This window comes from Diuraphis noxia, unplaced genomic scaffold, assembly GCF_037042655.1.
Source record: "Diuraphis noxia isolate RWA-SAM2 unplaced genomic scaffold, SU_Dnox_SAM2 contig0001, whole genome shotgun sequence".
NCBI classification, from domain to species: Eukaryota; Metazoa; Arthropoda; class Insecta; order Hemiptera; family Aphididae; genus Diuraphis; species Diuraphis noxia.
Genome location: NW_028301711.1, coordinates 13,737,659 through 13,748,823, shown reverse-complemented (window position 1 = coordinate 13,748,823; position 11,165 = coordinate 13,737,659). Strand labels below are relative to the sequence as shown.

General features: G+C 25.8%; 1 protein-coding gene across 1 annotated transcript; it reads right to left on the bottom strand.

The window, feature by feature from the left end:
• Positions 1-853: 853 nt before the first annotated feature.
• LOC149059813 (uncharacterized) lies at positions 854-10,633 on the bottom strand. Its single transcript, XM_089216137.1, has 15 exons — positions 10,504-10,633; positions 10,302-10,435; positions 8,595-8,696; positions 8,161-8,269; positions 7,953-8,075; positions 7,015-7,200; positions 6,846-6,941; positions 6,663-6,756; positions 6,350-6,404; positions 5,330-5,523; positions 5,157-5,266; positions 4,615-4,764; positions 1,530-1,714; positions 1,120-1,355; positions 854-1,041 (listed from the first exon to the last, which is right to left on the bottom strand). Exons 3-15 carry the CDS (start codon positions 8,608-8,610, stop codon positions 1,024-1,026), a joined length of 1,572 nt encoding a protein of 523 aa, XP_089072263.1. The 5' UTR covers positions 8,611-8,696; positions 10,302-10,435; positions 10,504-10,633; the 3' UTR covers positions 854-1,023.
• Between the last annotated feature and the right edge of the window lie 532 nt (positions 10,634-11,165).

The window sequence follows — 11,165 nt, the reverse complement described above, 5'->3', positions numbered from 1 at the left end:
CCGTACAGTACGAAATACTGTTTCTTTGATCTGCCGACAATCGTTCTCAATCATGTTGTTAAAAAGGTAAAACGGTCTCATTCGTATACTACCGTAGTAGGACAGCTCAAGTGCTAACCCTTTTAAACCAGGGATTTGTGCAACTTTATAGTATAATGATTAAAAGATAAAAGTATTTTATATTATTATGTTTATTTCAAAGAAGGAACATCATGTTTTACTTTTTGTATATTTATTACAATTACTTAACATTTTGCATCTTAAACAATAAATCATTAATTGTTTTATTTTACCTATTAATGAAACTAATATTGTTACGTCTCTATTTGTCAATTCATACATCATAATATATCAACTTGAGAGTGAACACTTGACGGTTTTAGTTTTAAATAGATTTTTACTAAAATAAACTGAACTTTTACATAAGTAAGTTTATAAAGTAATTGAGATGGTGAGTGGTGTTAGGGCCAGAATATTGCTGCCTAAAACTATGAGTTGAGATATGACCTGCCTTTATGTGTCTTAATTTATTTTTAATAAATAAAACTCATAATGTATCATGTATTAATATTTCAAACCTAATAGAAGTTAAAATAAGATAGGTATTTATAAAATTACCATTAGAAAATAATTTACACATTTTCATGACTTTAATGCATTTATATAATTTCAAGTATTTTGGGTGGGCTCCAAACAAACAACTCATAAGAGTACATTATCATATTGAAGAATTAAAAAAAAATTAAATTACAAGATTTAAAATTAATATAAACTTATACAATATTATAATTATATATATATAAAAGTACAAAAATGTCATAAAAATTACACAAATTTAAGATAATGACGCAACAGATGGTTTTTTAAAACTGAATTTTCAATTTGTTCACTACATTAACTATTTAAAATCATATATTTATCATAAAAATATTAAGAATGGATGAAAGTATTTCGATATTTACTTTCAAGTAATCTGTTGTAAAGTTACATAGAAAATTCATTTGAGTTCTTTATTATAAATTGTTATTTGTTTTTGTTCCCCTGCAAAATTGATTTTAACCTTTTAATACGTATAGTAAAAAATTTAATTATAAAATAAAAAATAATATGACAAAATACCTTTTTCATGTCTTTAGGTTGCCTAATTGATTTTTTAGAAAATTTAATATGTGGTTTAGTTTCAGTGGATGTGGTTGCAACAGAAGTGATACCGTCATTATCATCATTATCAACAGATTCTAAAACTTCTTGTACAACACATGCTTTCCTTTTATTATTTGCAAGAGTAGATTTACTATAAACTTTTTTAGTTGAAAATTGTAACCTAGAAACATTTAAATGCTTTTCCCAAGCCTCTGAAAAAAAAATGGAATTTCATAATCACGATTTATCACAATTTTTCATTTTTATCAAGCCACTTAATAAAAATAGTTATGAATTATTGATTTTGAACAATTAAGAAGAACAATATTTGTAAAACTAAAATTTCAATGTATAATTTGTCAATTCATAAAAACTGATTAGCATACCCATTATACTTGATACCATATTGTAATCCATTAAATATGACTTGCACAAATCAAACTGTTGGTATTTTTTATGTTTAAAATCTTGTAAACCAATTTTTTCACTAAGAAATACATCAGTTATCCATTGAGCATTAACCACTGGTAACTTTAATGCTAAAGCTTTTTTTATCATTCCACCTTCTAATCTATAATAATAAATGCAAGTAACTTTAATTATTTGGAAGAAAATTATACAATTTTAATTTAATAATACTGTAAGACAATTTATATTTATAGGACACGGTGGAAACCATTTACAACAATGTCTCTCAATCTTTTAAAGACTGTCACTACCCTGAAAATCAAAATATTTTATATCGCCCTCTTTTATGAAACAAGTTTGTGGTAAATAGCTGCATTGAAAAAAAATCAATGATTATTGAAGAAATGAAAATAAATAAGTTTATAGGCGATAGTTTGTATTGGACGTGTTATAATTAAATTCTATGATACTAAATGAAAGTTATTAATTGCATAGGTAAAACAATCCTGAGTTGTGTTCCTCTATAAATCTACAATAAATCAAATAAATAATCTAAAATTTAAAATATCTCAAGGCTGTAAATAATGTAACTTTTAGATAAACTAATTTATTGTTAAATTTATAAAACGCGGAGAGGGAGAATCTTCTATTAACATTTTTAATGTTAGTTATAGACAGAAAAAATCTGGTAGATTACACATTAAAAGAACACCTAATTTTCTATCAAACGCATTTGACATCCACGTTAGTTTATATAATTATATTTTTCTAATACAAGTACTCAAGAGCTTAATAATATTATGAAGTACATTCTCTCGGGATGGTTTTTATTTCTGCATAATTGACATTAAGGTCCCACCCAACAACTACTTAATAAAAATTAAAAATTAAATTATATTTATATCATAAAAATATTGGAAATAAAAAATATACAAAAGGTATGCAACTTGTAAGATTTTAAGATAAAATATACATTAGAAGTAAATTATTTATTATTATCTAAATTGTCTGCTGGTAAAATATGAATCCCTGTGTAAACAGTATGAACTAAGATATACAGGACTGGAAACAAACAGGTTGGGGGGGTTGTGAGAGGTAAATCCTCCTTTATGTATACAATGGGGGGATGATATGTTCTTTGGCAAGATGGTCTTAAAGGCCAAAAACAAAAAAATAATAAAAATAATAAATAAATAAAATGTATACAATGAGCGGGGTACGGGGGATTTGAGTTCTTGTCATTACTAGCGTCATCTAGGTATCCAAAACAAGAAATTAATAAATCAGCATGCTAATCAATATTAATAGGAGCTTAATTTCCCGCCTTTTTCATACTTTGAAAATATATAATTATACAATATTACCTATAATATATTATCATACATTTAATACCTACTTAACATATTATAATTATAATTCATAATAATTGTGTCTGTTTGAAACAGAAATAATGACTAATATTTACCAATACTACATCACTATGAGAACGAAACAGTTTACTTTGTCACAAAACAAACAATTAAAAAAGAAAATTACAAAAAAAGTTATCTAAACTTGTTACTACATAGATATTAGGTACTTTATAAATTATAGGTAATAGGTTCTACTAATTTTTTATTTTTTAAATGCTTCCTATATAATAGATATTAGACACCGCAGACTAAGATCTTAGTCCGTGTTAGATTTTTATGTTATGTCTTATTTCCATAATAATATCACAGATTATATTATATTTTTATATAATCTGTGATATTATGTTATCAACTAAATACAATTATACAATACATTATTACAAATTATAGTAAATATCTATATTATATAATAATATTTTGAAATCATGATACCTACGTCCTACATTCAAAAATATAAAAAAGAACATCTCAAATATTTAATTTTTTTTTACACGTTACACGTATTATATTGTGTATTTTTTTTATTATATTATGTTTGGGTTGCTACTTACCAGTTGCTTTGATAATTTTTTGACCTTAACGAATCTATTTTTCAAAACTTTTTGGTTTAAATGCATAAATGAGAAATATCAAAATCAATAATAATTAATAAATATTAAATAATAATTATTCACTCGGATAGCGGCCGACAGCCTAGAGTTGAGTGCTAGTGTTGATTAGAACCGAAATTCCCTCGTTCCCCTCACAATCTAAATATTAAGGTGTAATTGTATCAACATTCGTTTCCAGTCCTGTGTATCTTAGTTCGTGGTAAACAGTATGTTCAAGTATGATGAGAGCACATGATGCTGAATTTCATTTGGAGTTTTTTAGTTTTTCACTGTATTAAGGACTTAATATTAAACATTTTATGAAAAACATCATTTTTAACATAAACACATTTAAATTGTGCTCCTACTTTAAGCTTTAAATTTAAATTACTTTATTTTTTTTTATTAACATTGACAAAGTTTTTTCCATCAAATATTATATTACTTGATGTTTAAATAAAATACAATTAGGTCATAGACAATCTTCAAAACAATCATATTTATATTACCAGTCAAACTGATTAAATCTCAAACCAAACCAATCCCTTCACGTTTGGTTTGTTTTGAAATTCAAACTGTGTGTAAAAAAATTACGAACTGAACTATTAAGTATCTTTTACTGTTAAGTAATCAAATTTGAAATTATTCTGAGTAAAACAATACATGAAATTAATTTTCTCTATTTATAGTACCTAATTAAAATCTAAATATCATGATAATATTAAACTATTGACATTTATTTTATATTATTGCAATTAGGTATGATAAATTAAAATGAAATGAAGTTTAAATTTGAATTCAATTAAAATTGTTTATAGTTTGGTTTGGGTTAGTTTAAATAATTTATAAGTAATTATAGTTCTGATTTGCAATGCTTTAAGAATTCAGTTTGACCCATCACTACATATAATGTTTATTTATCTCATAAATATAACATCTCGACATTTATTTTTGTTTTGAAATACATTTGATACTATTTTTAATACCTATACCTATATTACAATATAATATCATGACCTTTAAAGTATATAAATATAATAATAATAATAATAAATCCTTACTTCAGAGTAATTACCATGTCTGTACTACGGGAAATTTTATTGATAACCATAGCACCTAAGCATTCAGCCATCACTTTAATTTTAATATACTCGTTTTTGTCAAAATTCAAAATAGCTATTTCTTTATTTGCAAAAGGCAAATTATCTTCACTGAAACATAATAATAAAAAATATTTATTATTTTTTTTTTTTAATTTAGCTTATGCAAGAAAATGTTTAAGTTCTTATAATCTTAATATTTCTTATTATCATTGGCAATAATTTTTATTATGAGCAATTGTTAAAATTCAATTTAAATAAAATTTGACAAGGCATGATAGCATACAATTCATACTCTTGATGAGGGTAAATCCTATAAATAATAAAAGTTTTTACATTTGTTTGAAAAAAGTAAAACAAAATTAATTGTTTAAATAAAAACGTTTTTGAATGAAAATTTCATAGTTCCATAAAATCTTTTTTTTCTTGCAAAGTTTTGTTAAACACAGGTTTGATTACACATTTATAAATATATACGAGGAAATTAACAAAAAATATTTTACCAGTATGGAATTGGAAAATGATGAGGTAACCATGGTTTTATCATTTTTCTTTCACTTATAACATCACTGAGCCAGTAATCAGTTGCACATTTTTTACGTTCTTTTAAACCCTGAAAAATTAATATGTCAATCAGTTATTACATTTAAATAAGATATAAAAATATTATTTTTACTCTAAGAACATCTGAATTTTTCCGAGAAACGCCAATGACATGTGTAACCATATTTGTATAATGATATGCAACAGTTCCACCGTGCTCTAAAACACGTTGTTCATTGAAGTGTATGTGATTGGTCGCTCCTGATACTTTTTCAAGTTCATTGACAATCCAAAAATGACAGTTCGATAGAAAGCCATCAGGAGATGCTGAAAATTGAAAAAAATAATACTTTATACTTCATAGTAATATTACAATAATATATATTATTAATAATATTGTATTTTGTTAACTATTAAGGGGACATATATTTTACAAGCAGTAATAGAACTTAAAAATTAAAGGTAGTGAATGCGAAAAGCCAGCATAAAGGTAAACTATAAATCGTAAAAATATGCAAACTATTCTTCATTTGGAAGTTCATAAAAGTATTTCTTCTGATATCAAACATTAGACATTTTAATAAAGATTCCCCACAAATTTTCCTACTTAATCAGAAAAAAATAATTTGCTGGTATAATATACTATTTAATTTTATATATCACTTGAATTTCAAAGTTTTACGATTACTTGAAATAATTCGTAAATTGTGAATTTTGTCAATGTCTAGAAATTGAATATATTATAAGCCATTATAAATTTAACGCACCGAAAAAACGTATTTTATACAAAATTTGTTTACTTTACATCAATTATATATTTTTATACAAAAATAAAATAATTTAAGTTTTATTGATTTTAATTAAAGTATAATCAGCTTAAAACGATTTCCAAAGGACCCAAAGAATCAAATTGTTATATCCAGGTGATAAAACATATTGCACATGAGATGCTGGGAATCATTTTATTTGGATTATCATTCCATCATTTAGATTCTAGTTCATAACATATGCTAAAAAAATATAGAATAGAACAAAGCTACTATCTATTTGCTTAATATTTTAATAATAAATGTAATATTATTTAAGTTTACTTATTAAGCTTATAATGTTATTGTTTTTACTGTAGAATATTTTTTTAATAATATTATCTTACGTTGAGCCGAAGACTGTATTTGACGTGAAAGTGTGCTTATGCTTCTAGTAAGTATCTAAAATTATTCAAATGAACAAGATGAGCAAATAATATTAAATCATTTTACTGAATGACCTTTAATTTGAACTACTTAAGTACGTATGTCGAAGTACTTGAATATAAATAAATTGTGTTTTTGTTTGCCTTATAAAAACTCTCAAAATTCAAATTTAAGTCAAAACATATATATTAATATATTATATATCACATAACACTATAATAATTGTTCATCATATGAGAACATAATACAAACAAGAAATATAAAAATATATACCTTTGATGATGTACTTGATAGTTCAAGATCATTACATTTTTTTTGAAAATAATTCTTTTCCGATTTTAAATTTTCTATTTCAGATTGTAACTCCCTAATTAGTAAAAAATAAGAAATTAATAAATATTTCAATACTCAATTTACACTAAAATACACAGAATCAACAAAAACATATATAATTACTTAAGCTCTGCTGAAACGATAGAATGGTATTCATAACATTCTTTCTGTAATAATATTCTTGTTGATTTCTCTTGATTATATTTGCAATCTAATGTCCTGTTATGTATACAAATAATAAATTATGGATATTTAAAAATGTCATTGTTTGATAACTAACAAGATTACTTACTCTTTATCTACTTTTGCAATGAGATTAACACAATTATTACAGTGATTTGAATATTTGGTATTAATATCATTAAATTCTTTATTGCTTTTATCTAAGTTCTCTTCAGCAGCATTTAGTTTTAATGTGAGATTATTCATTTTGTTTTTATAATCTGCATTACACATCCTGACACTTTTTAATTTCTTCCTAAAAGAAAATTTATTATAGAATTATACAAATTAATTATTGACATTTGAAAAGTAGTATTTTAGAATTTCTGTTCTATGAATCAAAATCATTAAACACATGTTATTAATTCCTAATAATTTATTGCTGCAATGCCTGTAATACATTTTTGTTTAATTATGTATTTAATACTTTTCGTTTTTAATAATCCTTAATTATTGAGTTTATTAGATAAAATTAAGAATGACATTTTAATCACTTTTCTATAAAGTTTAATTTCTTACAAAGTAATATACTTCATATATATATTTAATTTAAATGTTGTAAGTCTATCAAGATGTCAGACTTCAGTTAATATACATAGATGAACAAATTTGTTATTAATTTAATTAAAAGCTTTTAAATTAGATATATTGACAGTGTTTTTATTAAAAATTGAAACACATCTATTTTATATAAGTTTTGTTTTAAATCAAAATTATTGTGATCTAGATAAGTATTGTTCATTAATATCCAAGTTGAAACAATGAAAGAAATGTATGTTTTGTTCAAATTGGCTAACGAAAACATATATTGACTTAGATCACTAAAAATCCAATAGTTCTATATAAATATGTTTGTTAACAGATATATGCTTGGCAACCAAAATCAGTAATTATATAAGAAGGTTTTGGAACCACAAACAAGTATTAAATAACTTATTTTTTAATCATTTTTAAATTAATTAAATTCATTTTTTGTATGATATTCTTTGTACGTATACAAATATTTACTGTAACAATTCCAGTTCTTCTTTGGTTTTTACCCAAAACTTATCATCTTCAGATGGAAAAAGTTGGAGTAAACTGAATCTTGGTACATGGGTTCTACAATTTGGACATATTTCTGATCCTGACCTTTGGAAATAAAATAACATAAAAAATTTAATTATTTAATCTAACAATAATTTTATATTAAACAGTATTAAAATATATGTTTTACCGAAACAGCCATTGAGAAATACAATTATAGTGGAACATGTGTCCACATAGTGTAGAGAATGGAGTATCTCCTAAAGGTTCATTGCAAATTGAGCAACTGAAGACTTTTACTGAAAAAAAAAAAATTTAATTGAATCCAGTATTATATTTTAAAAATTAAGTGCATAGTTAAAATTAATTAATATTGTTTAAAATATAAAAGTAGCTTATATCACACCAACACATACATAAAAGCATTAGAAACAAGAAATCTTCATAAATTGCAAATTTTAACATTACAATTTAATATGTTGGTGGGATAGTGCTCAATACTTATATATACAAATACGTAATAATAACGAAACCAGTAATGACATATAGTACGCTCAATGCAATTGACTAAAAATACAAAATATATTGAAATATACAACAATGATAATAATAAACTCCTCCGACCTGATAATGCCGCCATGCCGGTACAACCGATTGACAATGATCAGTAACTACAGATTAGTGTAAATTACGTAACTTAACCCAACAACGATTTTAATGGCCAGTCTGAAAAGAATATATACAGAGATAAATATAACATATATAACATCAGACAAATATCAAAGTTTAGTTTGATATAGTTTGTTTTTACACAGGGTTTGGAACATTCATTCAAAAAATAAATGCATTCACATTCACATTCATAGAGCTTAAAATTGAATGTATTAGCACTCAACATTCAATTTTGCAAAAAGAATGCATTCATACTTGCATTTCATTAAAAGAATGCATTCTTAACCACTTTCGTGTAAAAAAATGTTTTATTTTATTTGAATAAAACCTAATATATTAATTTATTTTTTGTGTTTAACGAGGCATTTTATATATTGCATGAACCATATCAATAAACGAGGTAGGTATATCAAATTGAAATAACACACATTTTAAACATTAACTGCATTAACTGCATTAACAATATTATATAATATTGTATATATATATATATATATATATATAAATAAATAAAATATTAAAAATAATAATTATTTGTTATTGTGGTTGAAACTGAGACGATAATATTCTAATCTTGCCGCAGATTATGTAGATAGTAGATAGACTCTAGTAAAAACTATTTTTTGGTATTAAAAATATAATATTAATATATTTTCTATGTGATTAGAAAAAGAATGCATAATTACATTCAATTTCCATTCATATTTGTTTGAGAAATAAATGCATTCACAACCCGATTCACAATCATAATTCATAATGTAAAAATTGAATGTACTCATGAATTGCATTCATTGAAAATGCATTCATTCCAAACCCTGTTTTTACATAATTTTAAGTTAAAACAAAAAAGATTTTTTCTAAATAGATTATACATATTAATAATTTTTAATGACACTCCTTATTCGATATACTTTGTACTATGTACCTACTTAGATATATTAAAATTAAATTGTTCATAAGTAGTTTATGAGTTATAAGTATTAATAAAGATATACTGATATGTGATAATACAACTAGTCGAAAAAAATGGCCCTCCTCGATTGGTCATGATAAGGCATTTAAAACTCAACTAATCGCTCCAGGTGGAAAAATTTTAAACATTTCAGGTAGTTATATCTATATACGTATCATTAATTTATCTTTAATTGTTTTAATATTTAATAGGAATAACCATGGTTGAGGGTAAACAACCGTGGAAAAAAATTAGTGACAACTGATAGCTATCTGCTTGCATTAAACGGTACATTATGAAAGGGGACACAAATTCATAGTATTTTATGTATCAGTTGTGTAACCAGTATACAATGTTATAATATATGAGACTTGATTCAAAACAAAATAGATAGCAAAAACCATGTTTATTAATTAAATAAGAAAAATCTAAAATTATTTTAATTTATTCATCTTCTATCAATAACAAATTTGTTCTAAATTATTATACCTAACTACCTAATTTATAAAACTATGTTTAGTTGGATTTATCGTTATTTATTTACCTACCTAAAATAGTATATATTAGTCTACGTATACAATGTGTAACAACAACCAAACATTAGTTATATAGAATTGTTAATTTCCAGTTAAATATGACTAGATACTCATCGTAAGAAAATATGTATTAAAGTTAAATATTATTTGATTATATTTTTTGTCACTCACCGAAACCGAAGATGAAATTTGAATGGAATAGGAACACTACATATATTTTATTTTATTCAGTTTAAAAACTTATAATTTGATTTTACAATCGTTATGAGAGAATACTGTTTACTAAAATCTTCTTAGCTATAAATCTATGTCAAAACTGTTGTCAGTTAGAAAGAAAAGTACAGACTACACGTCTACACGAAACACGACATACCAAATGAGATTGCATAAGTGAACACTGAACAGTCGAGAAAGACAAACCGATTGTCGTAATGGCGTAATGTGGTTACTTGTTCTAGTTGCTTTTGTAGTCTTGTTACCAGCCAGCAAAAACGTGGTTATTGTGCATCATTTCGTTTGTAACCTATCAGAGGGCTAATGCGCAACGCACTGGCACGGCTAAGACGGTGGCGCTCCCCGTGCCGGCTCTTACGACGTCCTTGGGGAACCGTACCGTTTATACGTCGTCCTCGGCCTACCATCGTTATCTCGGCCCGCAGTCCTTATCGCGTCGTCCGCGTTTTTTCAAAAACGTCGCGTTTTTTTTCACTCCTTCGACTTCTTTTGCCCTTTTATCGCGCCTCCTAGACCCCGTTCGGTTTTCGTTCGTGTCCCGTCGTCCGAGGTCCGCGTCTCGATCGGTTCGACGGCAAACGGTGCCGCCTCGAGTCGTTTGGTCGCCCGTTATTTCTCCCTTTTTACCGTCGTTTTCGATTGGTTTCGACTTTTTAAACGCCGTCCGTGTGCTGATCGCTCGGCGGACGTCTTTTTGAAGCCGCCGGTCCCCTCAGGCGTTAGGCATAGTTAGCTGTAGGTGTGTAGATCGAATCCGTGAGCGCCGGTTTTGACGGCGGCAACGATAATCGTGCGGCCGGT